We start from the raw sequence: 27,993 nt of genomic DNA, 5'->3' as shown, positions 1-27,993 counted from the left end.
ATGGATGATTTGAATGTAGCACAAAAGATCATTAACTTTCAAATAAATCATTATTATTGATTGTGTTAGTTAATTTGACCTAATATTTAAATATAAAATTCAAAAATATTCTTTATTCATAAAAAACAATTATTAAATCCAAATTCAATTCAAAACGAAAAGAGTGAGGTAGAAATTAGTTAGATCAAATTTACCAAGATGACCCAAGTCAAATCGAATTCAAATGAAACGTTTAAGTTAAGACAAATTAGGCATGATTAAGTCGTGTTGGGTAAGGTTGAGCAGTTCCATCAAATTTAAATTATTTAAATGTTTTAGATAGTTTTTGTAACAGAGAATTTCTTCCACTCGTTTTTTGGCATTCATTTGGCCTTTTGTGGATTGATCTAGGTATAAATATGTGATTCGTAGTAGCGTCTTATCTAAACTCAATTACACACAATTCTATGTCAAGTGTGTCATAGTAAAAGAGTACACACGTAAAGGAGAAAACATAGTTGGAAACTTTCAGAATGGGTATGGTAAAAGAAATTATGGGACAAACAATGGTAGAAACACTTTGTTGGTCTTCACAACCTAACAGTTTCTGGCCTAAGAGGCAGAGAACAGTTTCCATGCTTCCCAATTTCTTTGAGCTGAAGACCATGTTGCAACTACCTTCTCCACCCTTTACCAAATTAGATGAGTGTTCCAAGAGATACCTTGCTCCCAATCCCCTCAATGTGACTTTCACCATAGCCGGAACAGTAACTGTCAAGAACACTGAGATCACTGATCATAAGGAGATGATGATGGCCCTCATGCATCAACACTTTGATACTCGTGAAAGAGGAATTGTCTTGCAGCTAGTCAGCACCGAAATTGACCCAAGTAAGCCCTACATCTTATCAGCATTTTTTATTTACTTTTTTATCAGGAAAAAACAATGACCAAGATATTTCAATTTTTATACAAAATATCTATCTGAACCTCTTATCTTCTAACCTTTACAAAAAAATCTATGTCATGCGCTTTTAGACATCACCTATGATCAAACCTTCTACAACTCTTACTCACGTACATGTTTCCAGACTAAATAACGCTTTTCTTGACACCCCTCATCTGAAGCTATCTTCTCAGCATCAATAATGCCCTAGACACATGTATGAGTTCATTTATGTTTTAAGTTTTGAAATATCTTTTACTATTTTGACTTGTTTGAGTGTCCTACGAAATTAAAGGAACGATGGAGACAAAACTGAGCAACCCAGTTGAATTGAAGTTGCTGAAACACTTTAAGGCGGGGGCGAAGAGGTCCAAATGCGAGTTAGAATTTGAGATAGATTCCGATTTTGGCTTACCGGGAGCTATTACTGTCACAAACAAATACGACAAAGAGATCTTTGTGGAAGGCTTTTGCATTGAAGGTGTTGTGGATATTGTCTGCAATTCATGGATTCAACCTGAGAAGATTGATCCAGAGGAGAGAATTTTCTTCAGCAACAAGGTAATATTTATTGCCCCAATCATTCACATTATTTACTTCAACACTTTATTGAAAGCTTTGTGCATGATGTAATTAAGCAGGCATACTTACCATGCCACACACCAGCGGGTCTGAAAGAGCTAAGAAAAGAGGAACTAAGACTTCTGAGAGGAAATGGAAAAGGTGTAAGAAAGAGGTGTGAAAGAGTGTACGATTACGATGTGTACAATGATTTGGGAAATCCAGAGAAAGGTAGGGAAAATATGAGGCCAATATTAGGAGGGACCACAGAGTACCCTAGTCCCAGGAGGTGTAGGACTGGTCGTCCTTCAACAACAACCGGTTAGTTTCATTTCATCAAATTATTACCAGTGGTACACACATGTGATCATTTCTCACGTCAATAACATCATTGAAAAAGGTTGATGTGTTAACAAATATACAATAATTTCACGATATTTGATTACGAAATAGTTTAAAAATGAAAATATATACATCAGAACAAAACTTACTATATTTGATGATTAACATATTTGATGTTTCACTTTTACAGACAGAAAATGCGAGTCCCGTGTAAACTCATCCGTGGAAACTTATGTGCCAAGAGATGAAGTGTTTGAAGGTAGGAGAAAGAAAAGTCTTGATGAGGAAAAGTTGAAAGGGACAACACGTAATTTGATTCCTTTCGTCAGAAGTTGTATGAACAAGTGTGGAGATTTCAAGCAACTTTCAGATGTTCAACAGATATACAAGAGAAAGCAGGTGGATAAAGTGAAACCCGAGAAGGGAACTACAGCACCATGGTCTACCAGCAGGATCAAAAATCATGTCGAAGACTATTTTAAATTTAACACTCCACGTATTATCAATGCTGGTACGTATTCGTAACTAAGCAATAATACCAAATTATTTTTCTTCAATCCAAACACGTATTAATAAAAGTTTCAACTTCAAAGAACAATGAATATATATAAGCTTAAATTCTTTAATAAAAAAAATTATTTCCTATTGTATGTGAAATGATTTAACTTGCCCTGTGAAATGATGAACACTTATATTTTATTGTGTTTATCTAATAATTTTTTATATTTTACTTTTATAAATTTTTTTCATTATTAGTCTTTCAAAAAATAATAATTTTGTTCTAATTTTTAGTTTTTATTGACATTCTTTAAGCAATCAGTAAGTCGTGAAATTATTGACATGGTGTTACTTGTTCCGCTTGTGATCCCTTTTACTGTTTGTTTTTTTGTTTTTGGTTTTTAAGTATTTAGGAACAAAATCTATTCAAGCCGTACATATATATTCCTTTTTAGAAGGGTGTGACCTATGGTAATAAATATGTATTTGACAAATAAATAAATTAATATTTTAATTATTATATTTGATTTATTTTTAATTAAAAATATTATTATATTATTATAATGATTTGTAAGTATGTGTATTTTATTTTTTGGATGTTAATAAAATCTTTTCCTTTCAGGAAAGGAAAAGTTTTTCTTGATATTTAAAAGTAAATAGCATACTTTTGATATTCAATTATAATAATATTTTTAATTAAAAAATAAAATAAATATAACTAAAATAATAATTTAGTGATACTAGGAAAAATATTATTTGACAATCATTTATTGTTCCAAATTACAATTTTCACATGATAGTTACATGATGATAGTGACATGAAAAGGGTATTTTTTTTTCACTTGAGGTGTAATTTGGAGCTTGTGAAATTATTGGTGCTTATCATCATCACCCTTTTGAAAGACAAAGCCAAGAAATAGTTTTTGTTCGCAATTTATGGTGAAAATATTGTAGCAATGGTTCATATTTGAAATTTCAGCGAGTGATTGTTGCATAAGAGATGAAGAACTTGGGCGTCAAGCATTGGCTGGCATCAACCCTCTAAGCATACAAAGACTTGAGGTAATAATAATAAAAAATGGAGAAAATATACACTAAAACATGATTTCTATATTTTTGTTTTGGTACATATATTGATTTTGTATTTTACTCTAAAAATTTGATAGGTTTTTCCACCCGTTAGTGGTCTGGATCCTTCGATATATGGTGCACAAAAATCTGCCCTAAAAGAAGAGCACATAATAAGCCATTTGGATGGAATGTCAGTAGAAGAGGTAGTTATTTTCAACTTCATCTGCCACAACTACAAACATTCCTTTCCTTTTGTGTGTATTGGGAGTTTGAAGTTTTACATTATGTACTGGTTCAGGCAATGGCAGAAAAGAAGCTATTCGTATTGGATTATCATGATGCCTATCTCCCATTTCTGAATGGCATGAATGCTCAGGAAGACAGAAAAACATATGCAACTCGTACCATCTTCTATTTGACACCACTTGGAACTCTCAAGCCTATTGCTATCGAGTTGAGTCTTTCAGAGGGAGAATCATCCAAACAGGTCCTTACTCCTCCACTGGATGCCACCTCTTATTGGTTGTGGCAAATAGCCAAAGCACATGTTTGCTCCAATGATGCAGGTGTTCACCAACTTGTCCATCATTGGTACGTAAAACTCCACAAACTTTTACCTTCCCACTATGAGGATATACACTTTTATATATAATTTTTTAATAATGTTTCCTTATAGGTTGAGGACCCACGCATGCATGGAGCCTTTCATCATAGCAACTCATCGCCAACTGAGTGTCATGCACCCAATTTTCAAGCTTCTAAAGCCTCATTTGAAACACACATTGCAAATAAATGCATTGGCTCGTGAGGCTCTCATCAACGAAGGAGGCATCATTGAATCTGTGTTTTCTCCTGGCAAATACAGCATTGAGATAATCTCAGCTGCGTACAAAGATTGGCGTTTTGACATGGAAGCCCTTCCTGCTGACCTAATTAGAAGGTTCCTTCGTCTACTTAGACTCAGCATGTGTCTGATTTTATTATCTATGTTGTCTTTTTATCAGCAAATAAAAATAATAAATATCAGACGATCCAATCTATATACACCACATAATAATACGACAATGTCCAAGGAATCTCTTCCTATCAACCTAAACCTTACAATCTTATTATCTATGTTGTAATGATGATGTAGGGGAGTAGCAGAACCAGATCCAACACAACCACATGGGCTAAGGCTTCTCATCGAAGACTACCCTTATGCAAATGATGGGCTTCTGATATGGTTTGCTCTGGAGAACTTGGTGAGGACCTATGTTAACTACTATTATCCAGATGGGAACATGGTTCGGTCAGACAATGAACTGCAAGACTGGTACAGTGAGATCATCAACGTAGGCCATGCTGATCATGCAAATGCAAATTGGTGGTCCACACTCTCCACTCCTAGCCATCTCACTTCAATACTCACCACATTCATATGGGTTGTTTCGGTTCAGCATTCAGCAGTCAATTTTGGCCAATACCCCTTGGGTGGTTATGTTCCAATGCGGTCCCCACACATGAAGAAGCTGTTACCCCAAGTAGGGAATGCTGAGGAGTACAAACAAATTATGGAGGATCCAGAAGGATACTTGTTGTCTTGCTTACCAAATTTGCTTGAAAGCACAATGTTTCTGGCAGTGATTAACATACTTTCTAACCATTCACCAGATGAAGAATACCTAGGGCAGAGGAAAGACTTGTCAGATTGGGCTTCTGACCCTGAAATCATACAAGCTTTCTACAAGTTTTCAATGGATCTAAAGAGAATAGAAAAGGAGATTGAGAAGAGAAATAAAGACCCAAAACGTAGAAATAGATGTGGTGCTGGAATTCCACCATATGATTTGCTCATGGCTTCCTCTCATCCCGGAGTTACTGGTAGAGGGGTTCCCAATAGCATAACTATATAGAAACCTTTTCACTTTCAAGTAGTTACTATATATGTATAATATTTATCTATTTTATTATTTTATTTTATAACAGCTTTGGTTAGACTTCAATATTATAGTGTTACTATTTAGAATCCTTTAATTAGTCTAGGAGAGATTTACAAAAAATGTATTTGTTTCATTATAAATATTTGTATATTTTTATTTATCTTGTTTATTGTAAATTTGTATATTCCATGTGTTAATTGCATTGGTACTAAAATGCATTATTTGAACTTTTAAATGATTGCATTTCAAGTACTGTATTGTCGAAATTTCAAAATATTAGTTAACCTGTCCTATTCGGGGACTTTTTATAACTTTAGAAAGGAGTGATCATCCTATTTTATTAAGAGAAATTATAAAAAAAAAATATTACGTGAAAATAAATTTTAAGATCCAAAAGTCGAGATTATACGTAGTTAAGTTAGTCTTAAAATAATACCGTTAATTAAATGTAGATAGGAATGTGATTTTTTAAGATATTTATTTTATCAAAGAAAATGTATAAAAAATAAAGAAAATATTTTTTTACCCGATAAAGATGACTTTGGTCTATGTCTTGAAGATTTTCGGTCTTATGTCCTATTTTTTTACATGGCAGACAAAAAATTATAAAAATTAATTGATGTGCGTAAAATTGTAAAACTTGTGAACTGATAAACTAATATATTTATTTTGATTTACTTCAATAATATATAAAATAAAATTACAATTACAAAAAATTATAAATAAAAATATCAACAGTAATTTACTAATACAATAATAACAGGATAAATAATTTAAAAATAATAAAATTTAAATTAATAATTAACATTTAAGACTAAAAAATCTGAATTAATAATCAACATGTCTAAATGTAAAAAAATATTTGTGTTAAATTTTTTAATTTTTGTGTCACATCCCTATTTTTACCCATATTTTCTACTATATTATACATATAAACATATGTTACTTTCTCATATTTGTATCTCAAAAGATATTCCTTTTCATAGGGATTTAATATATACACAAAAGTCTAAAATAAAACTTTTGTTCCTCTGACTACTCACTAAGTAACTTTGTCACCTGCAACCTTATCTGCTCCCGTGTAAATTAACACGATCATCACAGATTAAAGAAAACAAACACAAAACAAAACACAGGGTAAGCTAGCTATTTTTAAAACTTCAAATATGAAACTTTATATCAACATAAACCATCAATATTCACACATTTTCAAAATTTCATCAAGTGTCTATTACATTCATAAAATTCATATTTCATATGTCGGACTTCTACTGACTCATAACACATAGACTCTTGACTCTACTTCCGGAAGACTCGTGCGTTGACTTAGACTCAGAGATCTGCACCTGTCATACTATCTCACTGTGAAATCCACACAATTATGCGCATAAAGAATCTCAATATCATATCTCTCCTAGTATGACAAGTTAACTCATATAACAGGTCAAGTTAGTTATCTTTCAAACAACTTACTCATTCATATGAACCTCCTTCGACTCTCACCACCTGAATATCTCCTTCTAGACGAATCCCTAGTCAATGCACATCCTAAACAATCTTAACACGGTATTTTCTTTCCTGAAAATACTATGTTTTGATTAAAAATATATTTTAAACATTAAAATCTCCCACATCAAGCAATCAAATCATTCCACAATTTAGAATTTCCAAAACATGAAAATTAAAGTTTGATCATCAATTGTTAAACCCAACAACTAACTTATCTCAAAAACACCAGAATTCAAATTACAATCAACATAGCTCTCAAAATAATCAACTCATAATTTACTTTAAAAATTGTCACAAACAATTTTAGTTCATAAACTGAATCATCAAAAAATATTCAAAATATATGTTTTCTAAATCAACCATCATTTGAAATCACACAACCACTTCTCATCAAACCTCTCACTTAAATAATTCAACAAAATATTCAAAAAGAACAGTTCAACTCATTTATATTATCATTCAAAACTTTTAATTCTCAATCACAAACAGTTTCAACAAATTATTCACCTTAAAATCAATATAAAAAGATTCAAAATCAACCATTTCAGTCAATATATTACTTTACTCTTCAAAAGAGACAATCCTGCAAGCAAAGACAATTGGAATTGGTGAACACGTCACCCCCACATCCAGAATCTTCTAACCTAGGGTTTTAATTAAAAGAATAAGACTAACTTCTTTACCTGAACTTTAGCCGATGCTCACTAAAAACTCCAAATCTACCAAAAGCCTAAAGGATAGATAAAAACCTCACATGCAAACTTAAACTAAAAGATCAAAACTAACTCAGAAAATGAGCCAAAAATGAACTTACTCTATCTAAGATTCTCATCGGGCAATCTCGTAGAGTTCACTAAGATTCAAACTGATGAGCAAAGGAAATCAGGATCTTAGAGAGAAGGGAGAAGAAAGAAAAAGGGGAACAAAATGAACTTTCTATAAAGATTCTGATCGGGCAGTCTTGTAGATCTCGCTGCCAGGAGTCTAATGGTGGACTCCGATCGTCAAACAGATGAGCGAAGAGGTCAGAATCTTAGAGAGAAGGGAGAGGAAAGGAAAAGAAAACTTCTAGAGAGATGGTGATTCTTTTAAAATAAAACCTGAATAACTAATTTTCTATTTATATAGTTTTTTCACTTTAATAATAAAATATTCAGGTGTCATTTTAATTGTACCATTTCTACTCTAAGACTATTTTTCTCGGTCCTTACATTTTGAAAATTTTATATTCGATATCATTTTAAATTTTCATAATTTACACTGATTTAGAGTATAAGGTAATACCACCACTATGTTTAATACTCTTTTAGAAATCATATATTAAATGAACTAATTGTTTGGGTGAATTTTATTTGGGAAAAGAACAAAACCGCAAAACACCATTCTCTCCACACTCGCTACCCTTCCACCACCTCAGGGTTGTTTAACAAATGTCTTTATGCACTCCATCTTTTAAAAAAAAAAACTGCTTTACAGCCTCTTTTAAAAATAACTTCTAGATTGTTTCTTTTCTGAAATATTTCTAGAATATATTTTCCAAAATATATTTTATTAATTCTGGATTCATCAATCAATCTGAAAATAAAAAAGTATATTATAAAAAGAATATTTTAGAATGATTTCTTATCTTTAAAATTTTTATTCTGAAAACATCCTTTATTTACAGAATTCCTATTCTGAAAACACTTTTTACTTATAGAAACTCTATTCTGAAATCATATAAAACTGTGAAAAAGTAATTTCGTTATTTGAAAGAATGTAGGGTGGAGGAAGAAAAATGTAGAGTTGTAGGAAAAAACTCCCCCACCTCAGCAGCATCCTTAGTTGTTTGAAAAGCCTAGACGCATTTGTTTGGCCCTTCATATGAGTGATCACACGCTTCACCTTATACTTTTTTTCGACAAAAAATTTAAAATGTTTTCTTCCAAATAGAGTTCACCCAAACAGTTCGTTTATTTAAAAATAAAAACAGTTAATAATGTGAACATGAAGATTCATCAAATTATCACAACATAAAACTTCAATTTTTGAAAATAATAATAATTCCAATAAACCGTACAATAGAAACAGGAGTATAATTATTATTTTTCTTCAATTTTATTTTAACCAAGAGGCAAGTACCGTGAAAAGAACAAATATGTTGTCATCATCTATACATAAATTTAACAAAATAATTAAGCGTTGTTGTGTTGTTGTATTTTCAGAGAACACGTTTGTTATGAATACCTGTAGCTCACTTTCTACTCCATTTAAAAAAAAAAACTAGTGTTCCTTTTCACCAAAAACAACTATATTGTTTAACAAGAATGATGGTGAATATATTTTGATAGAATACAAAAAATAGAAATAGTTGAGGAAGTGTAGATCAACTGTCAGAAACCCATATTTTTATAACCTTGGATGTGAATCTTATATTTAATACCTTCAATATGCTTCAATAAGATTTCTTATAAGATAATATTCATTGCACTCAAGATATCTTCAAATGTTTATTTTCTAAGTCTAATATTATCTTTGTGTATTTTCTTTTTCTGTAAATTCAAACATGCTATGCAGAAAATGGTAAAGAATGGTAAAGTAAAATATGTTCCAAACATACATTTTCTAAAAAAAACAACTCACATAATCAAGTATGTTAGATTATTTAGACATACTACGTGTAAAATAAATTGTTTTTAATCTAAGTATTTTTAATCTTACATAATTAATTATAGGTTATACATAATCAGTTATACAGACAAACAATTGATTACGCAAAATTTACAATTAATTATATATATAATTTTTTAATGTCAGCCTCAGGTACAAGTTGCTTAAAATTGATGAGAAATAGTTCAAATTGTAAAAGCTATTTATGTAAATAAATTTATTCAATTTATAAGCAACTTTCTCTGAATAAAGAAAATAAACAAATTTTGTACATGACAACAGAAAAATTAGGTTCCCTCCCAACAAACACTTATTTATTGTCATTAACTTGGGGGATGAAAAACACATTCAATTCGAATGAGGTATTATCTTCTGCGCTGATTCTGGTGTCCTTTCTTATACGGAACCTGATACTTTAACACTGTAATCAGTACAAACATATACTTAACAATCAGATAAATTAATACTTTAATTATTTTCATTTTAATTTTTAATCTAAAATATTATAATATTATTATAAAGGATTGTTAAATAGTGTTGCATGCAGTGTCAACAAAACTTTTTTCCTTCTTTTATACAGACCCAACTCCTTCAACAAGTCTTACACAAATTTCCATCAATAATCATGAAATATTGCTAACATTTCTCGTTCTCTGTGTTGCTTACAGCCAGATTTGGTCCAAGTGTTCCATGTAGAGAGCTGGGTATCAGGCATTTGAAAAAACATAACTCTAAGCCTTTCTGGGACCATATCAAAGTACCCAAGTGGTCCTTTTCGACTGAGATTTACAAGATCATTTCTAATCATTACCCACCTAAAATATGACAATATGACATTTCATTAAAAGAACCACACATAATAGCCACATACAACTTTTACTCTTCAAAACTAAATAGGCCCATCAATAAAAGTTGTAATAAAACATTATTGGAAAAAGATGTTAAATAACTTCTACTTGCTAAGAAAAAACAACCATGAAATGTTTTCTCTATTGGGCATTGATGCAGTAAATAATTTTATAATGATAAATGGTAGAGATTAAAAAAAACTCGCAACCAGCTTATGGATTGTAGTAACCTTTCACCCAAGACCCAATGCTACTGAAATCACTGTGGCTTCCAATTGGTACAACAAACGGGAATTTTCACCAAAGGCTGAATGAGCTGTACGAATAAAAACCAAGCATAGACAAAATCCCGACCTAAAATTGTAAAATCTCACATGATGCAGTACATGATAATTAGGAGAGGATCACCCCCAATCACAAGCATTAGTCGCAAGCAGATTTCTAAAATTGAAAACGTCCTGCAGCAGTATTGCTATGAATAAAACGCCACCATTTGTTATTATACACAGTTCATCATATACGTTAACTATTCAATAATGTTAAAGTTGATCCCATCCCTAATCCCACCACTCCTCTGTTCTCACTGTTCTCACTCCGAAGGTGTTCACTCTCCTCCACACATGAAGGTATGCTCTCTCTCAACACAAATGTTGGTAGAATAGAAGTAAAATTATTTATTATTCATTCAAGGCACCATTGAAGGGCTTATAAACACACCTTCTGTTACAACACAGCTGTTCTGTTTGAAAACAGAACCAAACCTAACTACCAACTCTGTTTTAAAAGAGTTATATAACAAATAATCACTTCCTGAGGGCAGTTATTCAGTGACTGGCCTTGCAGGAGAAAGGTCAATAAAAAATTCTATACTTGTATGCATATAACTGGTATTCTTCACTCCAAAGGGAACCAGATAAAATAATTTAAACATCTCACAAAACAATAACTATTATAGTAATGAAAAGATTTCATCTAGATTGTCAAAATGGCTCTTGTGCAACACATCACATTAGAAATCATTGGTTAATCCTAAACTCAAAATATACATGGAAATGCATGAGAATAGTAGAAAAATGAACAAGTGAGAAAAAAAAAATCCACTGTTCACGTGGATATAGCATAGCATTTGCAATTCTTAAGTGGTGAAATATGGATTCTGCCATATACGCTGTCTTCCAGCAACTAAGATCCACTGTAAGAACACAGGATGAGACACAAAATATGTGCCAGTAAACAACATTGTAAGATTCTGCCTTGTACAAATTACATTCCAACATACATATGAATATATAAAATAACAATTGTGAAAAAATAACCTTTGAATCACTACTGGCATTTTATTAAACTTAGTTTTAGAATGCACGTCAGATCGTACACAAAATACAAATTAATATTCAAACACATGTATGCATTACATTTACACTTGAATTCTGGAACAAAGAATGAACACCTTCCATCAAAGGTTTGGGTATTGGGCCTTGAGAGACAACAAAGACAGAATGACACACTGAAAGACAATAAATAGTATTCAAGCTGAGAGTTGGGATGTGAGAGAACATTCATCTTAGACAGGGTTGATATATATCATACTATAGCCCGCTATAGAGTGCAGAGCGGCCCCTGCCCACTACAGGGACTACAGGGGCTGCTCTAGCATAGCAGTTTAGTGTAACAGCCATAGTAGACCAAAATAGTGGGCTGAATAACGGCCTTTGCAGCGCTGTGTTGATTCAGAAAAAAACATCTAAACAGGGACATTAAGGATTTTTTGTAGGGCTATGTTTGGGATTCTAGATTCCAAAATTGAAATCTATAGATGTAATAATAGTGAAAATAGCATAGAAGACTTGGATTTAGAAGATAATGATTGATGATTCCTATCTAGGAAACTTGTATTTGACTTTTTTTGGTATTTACTCATGTTTTATTCAAAGAGTTAAGATATCCATGAATTATTGTAGTTAATTATTAAATGTTACAGCATATAAAATACAAAAAATTCGACATAGCAACTATCCTGCCATACACTCTCCATTCAAGGGTTTAAAACATGGATATTAGGTCAATAAATGCTCAATTAGGTTGTGTGTCATAGTCAAAGGTTACCCAGCTTAATCAATCAATGTCACGGTTGCCCACTCATGACAGATCACTGTTTCCTGTGATTTTCCAAGCTTACCTAGACATATCAATAAAATCTCACCAGAATATGATATTCAGAGTGAACAGGACTCAAAAGGGAGTGTGAAAAATCGTGGGATCATTCCATCTCATGGGTAAACATGCAAGTTGACAATCTAGGACTATGAACTTAAGAATAAGTATACATGCTGACAATTATCAGAGACACAAATCAATTAAATAATCGTTACCCTACTCAATGCTGTCTTGGGATTTGATTTGAATATTAAAAATAAAATAAAAAATAATGGAGAGACCTAATCACAACACATTCACTCCTCTTTGGCAACAAATCCAATTTAAGGCATCATGTCAAGTGCCACATATTTTCTACTTTAACTATGTTGATCACTACAAATGCTCCATGGGGCAAGTATATCAAATGTCTTTTATAATCAAGATAACTGATGTAGATCTAGCATTTTCAAATTGTATTTTGAACTCTTGGCTGTCTTTTAGTTGGCTGGAAGCAATTTTTAACTAAAATATCACTAGAAATAATAACGTTCGATTATCTTCAAAAAAAGTTAAACTCCATTATACTTCATCCACACAAAAAAAAAACAGAATCACTGCGTTGGCGGAAGGTATAAACTAAGCAAAACACTTCATCAACCACTTGCCTCCAATGAAAATTCTCAATATAAATACCCAAATGGCTTCATCCAGTTCTACCCATCAATTCCTCTTTACCAGGCAGCATCAGTTAAATCCAGAGTTTACAAACTCCAATAATTGAAATGAAATTACAATTCTCAGGATAAAAATGCACCAATTTAACAGATACACCATTAGTTTCTGATTTCATATTCTTTATAAACAAATAAAGCATCCAATTGTTATTCACCCAAACCCACAAACACAACATCTTACCTTGCCCATCAAAACATGCACACCTCTCAAACTCGACACACTACTCCATCAAATTCACCTCAAAATTACAGGGGAAACTATCTAAAGTCTACAAGAATCAGAAGAAGTTTGTTTTGATTATCAGAAGATTAATTAGACATTGGTCAACTGCAGTTAAAAAACTTACTGACGTGCTATTAATGCCGAAGCAGGGAAAGGAAGGAAGGAAGGAAGGCAATTGAGAAGGTGTCTCTCAACACAGATTTGATAAAAACAAAGTGAGATCCGATTCTTTACAAGGTAAATCCAGAGGTGAAAATATTATAAATTAAGAAAAGGAAAAGGAAAAAGGAAAAAGAAAGAGGGAAACTAATCGTACTTCTCCCTCCAAGAGTAAACGAGAAAGAAGACCCAGGAGAGGGCCAAGAGAAGGTCACCGACAGTCTGGCGGAGCCAATCCCAGGCTAGATCCTCAACCTTGCGTTCGAAGTAGATCCTCCACATGGCCATGAAGAGGTGGAGAAGCGTGCAGCCCTTGGCGAAGAAGAGCTGAAAATCGTGATCCCTGACGAAGCAGACCATGAAGAGGAGGAAGCCAATGGCGATGAGGAGAAGGCCGGAGAAGGAATCGGAGGTCTTGATGAGGAGCTGGTCGTGCGGCGTGGATCCCAAGAGCTTGGTGGCGGCCTGGACTCCGTGGCCGAACGTGTAGACCTCCTTCATGTAGAACATCATCAGCGCCCCGGACGTGACCGCTATGAGCGAGTGCAGGATGCAGATCACCGTAAATGCCGACGACGACGATGCCATTCGCATTCTCACTCTCACTTCTTCTTCATCTCTCAAACCCTAATTCTCCACTCTCTCAATCTCAATCAACCTAACCAACCTCATGCCTCTCTCTCACTCTCTCTCTCTCTCTCTCTGCTCATCCAAACAACGCTGCCAACTAACTATTAATTATTTAGGGCAAAAGATTGTATCAGTGTGACGTAAGTGAGACACCTGCTAAGATAAGGATCCACTGGGACCCTCTCTTCCTCCACTGTCAAGTCAGGATAACATTTCACTGCAACACCTAAATAACCTTTTTTTTATTATTTTTTATCTTTTATCAACCTTATTTCATTATCAAACTTTATTCCATCTGCAAGCAAGAGAGATGGGAGGTTAAGAATCAGGGTCCACACCTACTATTTATATGATCTTTTTCATTCCAAAGCCAATAGTAAAATATCCAAACTATGTTAAGGTTATGTTTGGTTTGAGGAGAGAATTTGAGGGAATGGTTTTGTAGTGATTTGAGAGGAAAACTTAAAGAAAATGAGGTTATTTGGATTAAAATATGTTAGAATGGATTTGTGAGAAAAGTTTATTGAAGTTTGTGAGTGATGATGGGATAGTTGTGAGAAAAATTTATCTTCTGTGTTTCTACGCAATTCTGAGTTAATGAGCGAAGAAAGTTTTTTTAAAAAAATTCACTTTCCACGCTTCCTTTTCCTCTCAAATTGGTAAATACAAACGAGAGTAATTCTCGTCATTCCGTGCGGGTGAACAGTAATCACCCAGAAACAAACGAAACCTAAATATAAAAGATTCTTCATCTTATCGAGTCAGTTGTCAATTCTCATCAATTAAAGGGTGGTGCTCGAGTTTGTCCAAAATACTAAGTAAATATATATTTATAGAAGATTCTATATAGTTAGTTAGAGTTAAAGAAGTTTTGAAAGTAGTAGTGTGAATAATAAAAAAAAAGGATTAAGTAACTACTTCCCTTTGAGATCAAGAAGATAAAGTCCATATTTGCAGGCTTTTTGTGCTTAGATTTAAGTATAAGTATATAGAGGTACTTGGAATGAATTGGTTTTCAAGTGTTTTCTATTCTATCATTTATAATCAAACTTGTTATTTGTACATCCCTTCTAATAAAATAAGGTGTAGTTGGACCTACAGACATGTAGCCTAATGAACATAGTGCGCATCATGTAAACTTCTTTGAATATTTAATCTCAGTAGCAACACATATTGAATATGTTTACTTATTCTCATATCTAAAACACAAGCTAATAAGTCTAGTCAATTATTGAGCTTTGTAGACATTTGTCATCAATTTGGGTTAATTGAAAGCAAGTGAAATGGTTTGACCCATGAGCTAATAAAAAAAGTGGAACCATTTGCCTTTCATGGGCACAAAGAACCCAACAGGTCCAATGTCCAAATCAGTTTATAAAAGAATAAAAGGGAAAATGGAAAGCTTGGTGGAAACGTCCTCTCATGTATGTGTAGAGGCAAATCAAAAGGGATTTATTTCTAGTACTGAAACATACACTAGTAGCTCATGAAATATTTATTTTTGTTTTAAAAAATGTAGTAGTGTGATTTAATCATTTATGTTGTCAAGGACTATAGCTAATTGTTTGCAGAAAGTAATCCTTTGTTTTTTAAGAGAAAAATAATCGTTTTCTAAAGTTAGGAAAAACGTTATTTGTAGTGATGAGTTTTTATGCATATATTAAGTATGGAATTCATAACTTTCTTTAAAGAAAAATCAAATCAAATTAAATAAAAAATACAATACAATTAGTTTTATTTGCTTGATTAGCAACAGTATTTCAGAAAAATGGAGTTGAATGTGAGTTTGAAGAGAGAAGGTGAGAAAGTTTAGTTATGAAAGAGTAAGAAAGGATGATGATGGAGTAGAAATGGGAGCAAAAACTAGAGTTTATCCTATAGTGTAATGAAACAACAGAGTGGGTTGCCACAAGTGAGGAATTTGGTCGCAAGTGACAACCCTGATATCATAATTATTGATCATTTTTTTCTCTATATACAACAAAAAATTAATAACCATAAACGAATTGCACAAAGTAAAAAGAATGAGAGCACACAACACTCATCTTCTTATGCTAGGGAATGATTTGTGTAGGTGGAATGTCCAAACCCAAATCATCAATCATATACTCACACTTTCAAAACTGTATAATTTGCTTCTATATTTGTGTCCCTGCCTCCGGCCACAACTTTCCGGTGCCGCCTAGAACTCGGCCGCCGCTCTCTTCCGTGCTTTCCGGGGACTCTCCTACCAACCTTTTCCGGTGATGTTTCACGCACACGATGCAATGGAGAAGGTGGAGGACTGAGACCAACTGCCACCGGAGCAGCCAGACGTTCCAATATATCCCTATGGTATTTCTGTAACCAACAAAAACAAATTCATCAGTGGCAATAAACTTGACTTTATTTTTCATCAACATGTTTCCTAAGTAATTATCAAACATCTTTTTATTGAAAAAACTAAAGAACTTATCAAACATAATAATTTGTAATTAAAAAACAGTTTTTTCACAGTAAACAAAATATATGTTGAGTAAAAAGTTTATAATCGTGAAAATATTTACCTGAACTACAAAGTTGCGTCTTTCACAATCCAAGAACATGAGAAAATGAAAATCCACCCTGGACAAAAGTTTATCCCTGACAATTGAGAAACTAATCTGGTCTCTAGAAGTGAACCGGTCCACTTCATTGAACCAAAGACAAGTAAAAAGGTTGCTAATGGGAACATGCTCTCTTACTATTACACATCCTTCAGGAACATCTGCAATTTAGCCATCAAGGTTGAGAAATGAACCAGAACCACGTGCATGTCATCCAACAGAGAAGTGAAGTTTAGCTTACCACTTATAAGAGGAAGTTTGGCCTCTGTATATGGAGTCAGTCCCTCATTCTTGTAAAACTCGATCTGAAAGTCAATAGAGGCATTATCATACTTTCCAGCGGCTTTATTTGCCTCAGCCTCAACAAATACATCGAAGCGTTTATAATGTTTAGAAATTGCAAAAGTTGCATTCTTCCTCCACAAAAACCTAAACAAAGATCAGAGCAATAAGGTGATGAAATATGTATTCTATCAAGACAATCCAAGTAAACTAGCAAAAAGTATGCATATGAATGACAGTGGGTCTGCTGTATCACAGAACCTTGTGACCAAACCAAACAGGGTGTCATGGTTCACAGACCAAAAAGGATTATCACCAAGCCCATTCGCTTCAAGGATTTATTTTGCAATTTGCACACTCATTATTTGATTTTCTAGATTGTGTTCTTTTCTGTTATTATGCTTATTTTTATTGTCTAGTGTCAGTTTGTTAATTCATATATGCTAGAAGATTCAATTCTGTGATTCAGTTCCTTAATTTGCGGGTGCCCAATGCATGTATAGGACTATCCCATGTATATTTACTGACATGAATAGTCAATTACTCCGAAATTCTTATTTTTCTTTTGTTATTGGAGGCTTCCTTGTGCCAATCTCACTTCCCATAAATCATATTCAGGGACATACCCCAGAAAGAATACATGAAAATCAAATAATCTCAACCCTGATTTTCGTTCAAGATACATTATACATGGTCTTCATCACAGGGAACTTGGATAACCACCCAACCAAAAGATCGAGAACAATAGTTGGCATAGAGCATACGGAGGAGAAGGATCTAAAGAGGAAATAGCAAGTGAAGGAGAAAAAAAAATAATAAAGTAACAGAAGAAGCTACTAATAATAAAATTTTAATTTCCAAATAATTGTTTTATACACTGAAGTAGGCATTAGGCAAGTCCAAAGCTGACACATTGAAGATAATCCTATAAAGTATGTCCTAGTGATACGTTCTTAAAGGGGATAACTGAAAACTCTATTTGTGCTAGCTGCTAGTGAGTACTAACGCTGGTAAAATAGCAACTTGACAAATGCCTATGTAGCATAGAAACAATTTATTATCCTAGTTCATAATAAGAGCAAGCTGAGATGAAGATCTCTGATCCAATATTATACATGTATTGATTTGCCTAGCCAGCTGTCCTAGGCGTGTACTATTTGTGTGGGCATAACTTTGTTAGGCCAGATGGGAATTTCTAGATTGAGCAGTCTAAATGGTATTTAGAACCTGGAAGTTAAGACAGTGAGTGAATGACTCAAACATGGTTTATTAGGAGCTCAATATTGTTCCTTTATGGAGGATAAATTGGAACCGGCACTTTAAAGACTATCTATTAGTATTTGTCCACTGAAATAGGCAATTCCACATCTTGAGTTTTAGCAACCATATTAAAGGCAACAAACTCTATTGTCAGACCAGTTATAAGTTTTTATCATTAAAACTCATACCAACATTCACCAAAACATCTCAACTAAAGACAAATATAGAAGCATTTTGTGGTCTGATTAAGATGTCATCTTGTGTGGGAAGGAAATAACATAGTTGAACTTCCAGAATTTTCAATGCCCTGTTATGAAAGAAAGAAGCAGAAAGATATGTAAAGAGAAACAACTACCCAGGAAAATATTGTGCAATTGAGACATTAAATGAAAAATTCAGAAATAACCATTCTTGGTAAAACCAAGAAACATACTACTAGAATATATCAAGCCTCATATCTCCTAGTGCATCTGTAGTAGTAAGCTGTATGATTAAGGTGGAAATAAAATCATAGTCGATTCTGCACAAGCAGTACTTTATATACCTTGAGAAGAATTAGAAAGGTGAATCTCATATCAGACAACATACAGATGTAGGGCTCAAATTATATCTCAACACAACTGTCATATGTAAAGTGAATCAGTATATAGCTTTAAAGAGTAATAATATACCTTTCAAGGATTTGATATGGATCAACAACAAGCTCAAGCTTTCCATCAAGCCATATGGAATAGCGGGCATTTGGAACCATTCTATGCAACAGAAGCTTTGGAATCTATAGAAAAGGTAGCTTATGTTACAGGTACATAAAAGTACTACGATATGAACAAGAAAATACAACACCGTCTGAGTGATGTGTGCGTGTGTATTGGTTATGTTCAATTCAAACCATAACGCTAAAATTATATTTGAAAGAAAAGAATTGCCCCAATTCATCTAAGTTTCTATTTTCTTTCCCATTCTGGGCTTCCATTTGTGTATCAGGCGAGTCAGTGTGACATATTATTTCCTATAACATAGATTCTACAAATATGAAACCCCAGCCAACAATACTATATTTTCATATAAATAACCAAATCCTAAAGAAAAACGTAACTTTCTAAAGCTTCAGCAACAAATATGACTAAAAACCAATATGCTAATTTCATGGTGCTTGTTGACATATAATTCTTACCTTCCCCGAGCGTCTTGCATCTGTATAAGGAAGATTATGAGCAACAATAATTCTCCACAAACCAATCTTCTTGCTAATTCCCAGCCTGCCAGAACTCCTCAAATATTTTTCTGTTTCGTCATCAACAAACATAAGAAAGCACACTGTCTCCTTTGAATAATCGCTTATATTTTTCGGCTCATTTATTTCATCAAAATTTCCTGAACAACAGATTTAATTCGTCAGAAACATACCAAATTAAACATAAATGAAAACCAAAACCACATAATACAAACCAAATATGGCTGATGCAACAACTATGCCATGACACTGCTCCATTTCGAGGAGGTCATCTTCATCCATGTCAAATCCTGTGTTGCGGCCAGGTTTAGTTCCTCTAACAAATCTGAATGAAGTACACATGCAACATTGTAGATGCAGAATGGACATATGTGAGTAAAAGGATACGAGGAATACCCTCTATTACTGAAACAAAAAAATTATAACCACAAACAGCCTTCTTCAGTACTCAGATAAACAGAAGGTAAACATCCAACAAAATACAAATCATACCCACAGTGCACACTCATTGACTCTCGTATATCAAAAGATTCATTTCTCTGCCTCAAAGTAGGGTATCCACCAAAGTCCGAACCACCAAATTCACCATCCCTGCTAAGAGTTTCCTCATAGATAAATGCTAAGTTCTTAAGTACTGGAGAAGGAGACGGCAACTTTGGCATAAGTGCAATGGCTTCCACCACAGGAAGGTAACATACCGGGCAGGCTGAAACACAAATAAGCAAAATATTAAGGATAATGTCACTAAAATATTCAAATGGCTTCCATATCTTCATGAACTACACGAGCTCAAAAGAACTGACTGACTCTGTAAGGATGAGAGATAAGATTCGAATTACCTTTTAACTAATATAAGGCATTTGTAGAAACAATATGGTAAAACAAGAACTTACGCCGTGGCCCGGTTCGCTTTTTGTCTGCCGGTGGAGGAGGAAGTGTGAAACTATTACACGGATGACCAGGAGGAAGAGAGTAACCCAGAAAATAGCTTGGGGGAGGAGGAGGAGGAGGAGGAAGAACTAAAATTGTGGAGAAGCCCAAGATGTTTGAAGTAGAGATCACAGATGGAGAATCAACTATAGACATACTTTCATTAAGACTAATGTTATTATGCACACCGTTTCCCTCCTGTGAATCTTCACCTGTAAGCAAGCCAAATCACAAAAACTAAATCATGTGAATCACAAAAACAGGTTTCCTTTCTTCACATTAGCAAGACACATGGCATGCATGATGCATTCCTAAAGTCAATAACCAATCAAACAAATTGAAACCCGTGTTTGATGTTTCCCATGCGGATTAACAGAGTAACACAGTCACATTATTATTAATTACTAAAACTAAAAAGTTAGATATAAAAGGAAGAAGAGAAAGTGGGGAACCTTTTCCAAGGTACAAAACCCAGATGAAAACAGCAGCGGAGATGGCAAAGAGAAAGAGCATTCCCACCTTCTTTCGGCCTGCAAACTTGAAGATCCAATGGAAGAACCTGTCTTTGTCCTTCAGCATCTTGGAAGGCTTTCGTGCTGATTGAATTGGCGACACACCGTTGTGCTGCAGCAGCTGTTGCTGCTTCTCCAAAGAGCCATAACTCCCAGAACGAATACCCAATGACCCACCACTCATCTTAATCTCTCTGAACCCTCACACGCCCCTCTCATTGCCCTCTCATCGAAACTTCCCTCATTTCAATGAAATTGCACTTTGGCAATGCCACTCTCACTTCCAACTCAGCAACGCACAGAAAAACCAATTTGTGGGATTTCTTTTCTGCCAGTGACTGTTGGAACAGAAACAGAAAACAAAGTGGCAGGAGCAGGGGAAATCAAATCGAACAAGTGCACTTAGAAAAGCCAACAGAAATTCGATTGTGCGGCACTGAAACAAAAAACTGGGTCCCTAGGAAAATCCCCCTTTCTTCAAAACAGGGAATGAATCAAGCTTTTTTTTTTCTTCTTTTTTTACTAATTGACCCAGTAGGGCTTTTAGCAGAGAAAATCTGAGTTTTCTGAAATCTGAAACTAGGATGAAATCTGGGATCAAAAATTTCAACTTATATTTACACATAAATTTTGTATATATTTATATATTGCTGTTGATTCTGAGAAGTGACGATCCCGGAGTAGAATACTTGCAGGATGAGATTTAACTATTTGCCAAATTATGGGGAAAACATATTTAAAAGTGTGGAATAACATATCATATATAATTAATTCATTTTTTAATGTAGCTGCTGCTTAGTATTATTATTTTCTTTAAGGCTAATTTTCAGTCTTGTTAATAATGAATAATATTCTATACCTTATATGCATTTTAAAAAGTATATAATTTTAATAAAAATTAATAGCTCTAATAAGGCGTTAATTTCTATTTTAATATTTCATTTAATACTTTCAGTTTTGGGAGAGTGAAAAAGCTAATGTCAAAATAATCTAAACACAAATTTGTTTCAGATATAATCTTTTTCAATTCACTATTTAACTTTTCTTAATTTAAAAATAAATAAGCTTAATATATATATATATATATATATATATATATATTATTTTTTTGTGTCTAAGTTTAATGTAAAGTGGGAACCTGATAGTGAGGTGATGGGAGAAGAGAAGGATGGGTAAAGTTATTAAATGAAGTGGTCCTATTTGATGCTATGCTTATATTTATCCAAAATAAATAAATAAATCACAACATATACTTTTTTTGGACTTAGCTTATTGGTTTAGGTCAAACCAGTTCAATTTTTGTTCTTAAATTAATATTTAATGTAAAAGAAATAAATATTAGGTAAAATAAGTCCAATGATATTAAGGTCACAAAATTATTTACTTAAATTAGTTTGTTTAGCTTGTTGAATTGATCTTAATATTCAGAAATAGGTTATGAAGGAAAAGCAAATAGGTTGTGAAGGAAAAAGGTAGAATAAAAATATCAATAAAATAAGAAATACTTGAAAAAAAAAGGCAAAAATAATTGTTTTTCAAAAAATACCTTTGTTAACAGATGAAACTCTAGAATTATAATTAAAATGTGAGAAATAAGTATAAACTATGTATTTTAATTAAGTAATAAATTGATTTTACTCTAATAAATATGTAATGAAGAAGGTATCATAAAATATTAATAAATTGTCAATGTATTTAATTAATAGATATCTGAGTAATAAACAAAACAAAAAGGTATTATGGGATGAGATTAAGTGAGTATTTAAGAGTTAACCATATATATTTAATGAGATGTAAGAAAAATATTCTATCATATAAAAGGGAGGTTTTAAATAAGATATTTGAGAGGGCAACTATGAGTCTCTAATGTTGAAATTAATACTAATCTTCTAAATTTTACAATAAAGTTTAATATTATTAATCAAATTACAGAATGTTTACAAGGTATAAATAAGTGTGTGGATGAATATTTTAATTATACAAAGTAATTTTCTTATTTGGTAAAACTTATAGTCAATATTGTTGCTTCCTTATGCAGAATAGTTTCGTTGTCTTTTCTTTTGTTCAAAAAGTCACTCATTATAGCACCTTAAACAAAATGACAAAATACAACAACCCTAATTTCTTCCACAAAAGACAACATTTTTAACATAAATCATTATGTACAAAAGTTAAACGATCTTAGACAAGTTATAGTAATGGACCAATTTTTACTTCATATATATAAAATAATTCACGAGATGAAAGTTGTACATAACAGTTATTAATAATTTGTTTGGAATTATGCATTAATTGCTTGCATGAACACTGAGTAATTTTTATATATAAATAAACTAGAGTTACAAGTAAAATGAACACGTGTCATGATTAAAAAACAATTAAAATTTTGTTACTATAATATAGCTAGTTTAACACGTGATAGAGTTAGGGTTGATTATACTAATTTACTTTTCAATATCGTAATTGAAGTTGGCACTGTTATTATTACGAGCAAGTTTAACACGATAAGAAGTCATTAATTGGTGTTGCTAGCAGCTAGTTAAATTTATGCAAAATAATTTTTTTAATTAAACCTAACACACATTGATTTACAAAGTTTTTGTTTGCAGTAATCAATATGATAACTGGTATAATTATAAAATACAGCATCGTTATCTTCTCTACAAAAATAGAGCATTAAAAAGTATCCTTTTTAATATTATATCACTACTTCAACTATTTTTTAAATAAAAATCATTTTTTAATAACAATTTTTTTTTCATTGGTGTAGTATTACAAAACACTTATCCTGATAAAGTTATTTTTTTACATATATATTTACTTGATATGATTATTAAGAAGTGAACTTTAAGTCTAATTCTATCTTATAAAACCGGCTTATAAAATGTGGTTTGCACTTATTTATACGTTACTAAAGGTTCTAATATCTGGTTGACATGAGATCTTCAACACATCACCCTCACACTAAGACTACCAACTAGTATGTGAGACTATATATTATGGGTAGTTTGATAATGAATTAAGAATGAGTGACCTGATAAGCCTAACAAACACTACTTATATAAGTTTTAAATGACTCTGATACAATATAAGTTTTATATATCTCATTTAGATAAACAAGAGAAAAGGTAGAAAATAAAATTATAATTTTAAATTTGATAAGATGAAAATATCTAGATACTAGATTTTTCTTTTAAAAAAAGGGGTTTTTCATTTGTAGGAGAGAACTAGTCCCCACAAACATTTGATTCCATATGATTGTGTGAATTTTTTGGATTGTGTTTGAGAGGCATGGAATTGTTGAACAAGTAGCTTTCTAGTTTTGTAATATACAAGCAAGTTGCATGTCATGCCAATTTCGCAAATAAACAATTTCGAGTGAGCAGAGAACACCCTGTCTTACGTTTGTAATATAAATAACACAATATTTTATAATACTATAATGTCTCAATATCATTTCATCCCTATCTTATTTAATATATTTTTATTTATTTTTCTTTATCTCTTTGAATAGGGATTTTCCATCACAATTACGTGAACTAACTACTAATATAAGATTCCCCACCAGGTCTTATATGATCCATTCATCTTTGTTCTTTATTGCATGGGGACCACTTCTATACTAAACTTTTATTGATGTTTTAATTTTGTTTAAAGACATGCATGAATAATGAAGATTGAACCATAGAAAATAAACCAAAGCAACAAGTTTTCAATAATAAATAGTATTTTCACATTCAACAAGTTTTTATTTATTTTACTAACATTAAAATTTATGGAAAAAACTATTTTTATATATAGTTATAATATATATATATATATTAGGGGATATTGCGTGCCCTAGAGATCATGGAGAAATAAAATATACATGCAAAAATTGATCAAATTTTTTCACATCAAACTCTAAATAAATAAATAAAAATACAGTCATAAAATTCACTACTATTCCAACACAAATTGAGGGTTTTATTGTAAAAAAAAATTAGAGTAATTAAGAAAAATAGAGATTAGATTGAAGAGAACAAGTTATTTAAAACAATAAACTCTTAAGACAATTTCTATAACAACTATAAATACTAATTGTTAATCATAAAAACTTTCATTGCATTGAAGAATATCTTCCATTGTTTTTATATATATATATATATATACAATATAACAAACATTACTAAAAAATCATTAAATAAAAGTCACTAATTTTAGATATAAAAAAAATTAGTTGTTACATTAACTAAATTATATACAATATTAAAAAAATATATAAATTAGTTTTTATTATTGATAAATAATGTATAAATTGGTATCTAGTTAACTACCAATATTTTAGGTACCAATTATTTAAATTATAAATTTGGTAGCAAAAACATTGGTAGCTAATTAAATACCAATTTAGAAACCATTTAACAATAATAGAAACTAATTTAGAAATGAAAAATTATTTTAGTGTCTACAATTGTCTCTAATTTATTTAATATAGTGACTAATTATTTTTTTTCTATAAAATTAGTTTCTATTTAATAATTTTTTTTTATAGTGAATCACCTTAGATACCAATAAATTTGTAGTCTCTAAAGTAGTATATAAATTAGTCAATATAATAACTAATTTTTTTTCTCTAAATTTAGTTGTTATTTAATAAATAAAAAATTAGTGATTACTGTACTAAATTTTCAAAATTAAATTTAAATATTTATGCATAATATAACATTTTTAAAAGTATATATGGTTTGAGAGTCATTCTTAATAAAAGATGTCAATATCACCCCTATCTTATCTTACTATATATGAATATTATCTATTTAAAAAATAAATAAAACCTCTTAAAACTTCAATTTATTCATTTAATAAGAGTGGACCTCCATCTTATACCTATGTTTCAACGGTTATGTATATATAGTGACATGAATCGTAATAAAAGTATTAATTAAAAGTTTAAATCGCTTAAATAAAGTAGAATATTATCCGAATCAATATTTTAAAGTTAAATTATTTATTTAATTTTGTATTATTCGGGTTCGAGACTTCCTTAATCTCAAATAATTACATTAATTAAACATCTAAAATAATTACATTAATTAAATATCACTAAAGATAAAATCAAAAGAAGAATTGTAGGCAAAATTATACATAGTGTCAGAAGGTTAATCACGAAAATCATGTTAATAGTTATTCATGAACGAAAGGGTTAATTCATCAAATTAAAATTACAATATATATTTATTTGATATTTTTATTATATATATTTTAAAATAATTTACAATTTTATAATAATAAAAAGCTTAATAATAATCCAAAATAAAATTAAAAAACATGGGTTTGGTTTGAATTCTATGTTAAACTAAGATTCAACAAGTACAATAACATTTAATTTTTTCTATTTGGTTTAGATAAGGATAAGTATTTAATAACAAGGTGAACGATTACAAATATATCTATCTTTAAAGTGACTTGTTTGCATAAAAGCCTGCGGAATATTAAATAACATGTACTTTTAAGTTAAAAATTGAATTTAAAAATTTAAAATTCAGTCCACATTACCCACAGATTAAACAAGTTTTACCCAAATTAAAACTTGTTTAAGATATAAATATATATATATACGATTTTTTTAAGCATCTTTTTAAGCATGGACTCGATGGTATATAAGGTATATTTAGAACAATTGCACGTGATAATTTAAAATTTCACGAGATTAATGTAGCAACGAAGGAGCACATTAATACGTTATATAAACCTTGTTTATCTTTAAATAGAGTTTTGCATTTACTAAGCAAAAAGAAAATCTGAATGATCCTATAAAAGGACAAATAATTAACATTTTTCTATGCATGCTTAGTCTTTGTCATAACAACCATTAATTGGAATTTGTTTTTTAAGTCAAATACTTGTTTTCTTTGAAGACGTGAAGGAGAATAAGAAAAAGACGCAACCCATTTCGAAAGCAACACCTAAGCCTCTTTCTTACACCATAATCAAATCAAATTATACAAATTCCAACTATGTTTCTTTTCATGTCTAATCATAACCCTATTCCTATATTGAGTAAAACTAACAACCGGTTCAGCAAATCGCGTTTTGTAATTGGTTTGAGTGCAAAACAATTTTTTTAAACGGAAAACAAACACTCTACTATTTTTTAAATTAATAAATACGGTTAATAATACCTTTCTTCAACCATAAATAATCTGGAATAATTGTATTCTTGTAATTTTATTGATGGATACAGTAATCCCGTGCCTGTTTAATATTAAACTTAGAATTAAAGAAATTTAGGGTTGTGATGACAGCTATGGATGATGAATCCCAAGCTGTCTTTAAGGTTGACATTTAATTCAAATGAAATGGGCTCAGCACAACACAGCAGCTATAAGAACAATGGGCCTTGGAATACAGAATTCCATTTCGGATTTTACTTCCTGCATCCTCCCTTTTTGAACTTTCACCTCCCAAAATTTCAAAATAACTATTTTATCCTTCTTTAAAATGACTTTCGGATTAACTGTAATTTTTTTCTGGAACACAACTTGCAGAATTCATGAAATACATTTTCAAATAAAATTTCCAAAATGAAAATTTCAAAATATATAAAATATATTATGGAACAAGATGTGTAAATATAAAATATATAGACCAAATTTTCCAGAATATACATTATTCCTTGTATAACACATTTTTCAAAATAAATTTTCAGGAACATAAAAAATGTGTTATCGAAAGAAAATTCAGCAACGATATTTTTTTTTCTCTTCTTCTAACTACAATATTCTCCTTCTGTTCTTTTTCTGCAACTGGTCATGGTGCAACAATGTGACAATGGTGGCAAAGAAGTCAAAGCCTTTCGATCACTTTATCCAATTGTGGGGGTGCAGATTTAGAAATCGAGGAGCTGCAGAAAGTCAAAGCCTTCAATTTGTATATTTTTCAAATAATGAATAGGAAAATTATTACAAACAAACTGGGCCTTAGACAACTAAAACAGG

At 31.6% G+C, this 27,993-nt stretch overlaps 3 protein-coding genes across 3 annotated transcripts; 1 reads left to right on the top strand and 2 right to left on the bottom strand.

The window, feature by feature from the left end:
• The first annotated feature begins 424 nt into the window (after window positions 1-424).
• Window positions 425-5,479, top strand: LOC137832581 (linoleate 13S-lipoxygenase 3-1, chloroplastic-like). Its single transcript, XM_068640807.1, has 9 exons — window positions 425-870; window positions 1,221-1,486; window positions 1,567-1,807; window positions 2,019-2,339; window positions 3,306-3,388; window positions 3,493-3,600; window positions 3,696-3,988; window positions 4,074-4,337; window positions 4,533-5,479. The coding sequence occupies exons 1-9, from the start codon at window positions 513-515 to the stop codon at window positions 5,290-5,292; spliced, it is 2,694 nt and encodes an 897-aa protein (XP_068496908.1). The 5' UTR covers window positions 425-512; the 3' UTR covers window positions 5,293-5,479.
• Window positions 5,480-13,596: 8,117 nt separating this feature from the next.
• Window positions 13,597-14,301, bottom strand: LOC137832586 (uncharacterized). The gene has a single exon (XM_068640813.1). It carries the CDS (start codon window positions 14,172-14,174, stop codon window positions 13,728-13,730), a length of 447 nt encoding a protein of 148 aa, XP_068496914.1. The 5' UTR covers window positions 14,175-14,301; the 3' UTR covers window positions 13,597-13,727.
• Window positions 14,302-16,061: 1,760 nt separating this feature from the next.
• On the bottom strand, window positions 16,062-21,847 carry LOC137832585 (probable hexosyltransferase MUCI70). The gene is made up of 9 exons (XM_068640811.1): window positions 20,954-21,847; window positions 20,465-20,713; window positions 20,064-20,277; window positions 19,787-19,896; window positions 19,512-19,711; window positions 19,009-19,112; window positions 17,037-17,224; window positions 16,757-16,956; window positions 16,062-16,550 (listed from the first exon to the last, which is right to left on the bottom strand). Exons 1-9 carry the CDS (start codon window positions 21,195-21,197, stop codon window positions 16,320-16,322), a joined length of 1,740 nt encoding a protein of 579 aa, XP_068496912.1. The 5' UTR covers window positions 21,198-21,847; the 3' UTR covers window positions 16,062-16,319.
• Between the last annotated feature and the right edge of the window lie 6,146 nt (window positions 21,848-27,993).

The sequence above is a fragment of the Phaseolus vulgaris genome, chromosome 6, assembly GCF_000499845.2.
Source record: "Phaseolus vulgaris cultivar G19833 chromosome 6, P. vulgaris v2.0, whole genome shotgun sequence".
Classification (NCBI taxonomy): domain Eukaryota; kingdom Viridiplantae; phylum Streptophyta; class Magnoliopsida; order Fabales; family Fabaceae; genus Phaseolus; species Phaseolus vulgaris.
This window is presented reverse-complemented; position numbering and strand designations above follow the sequence as displayed.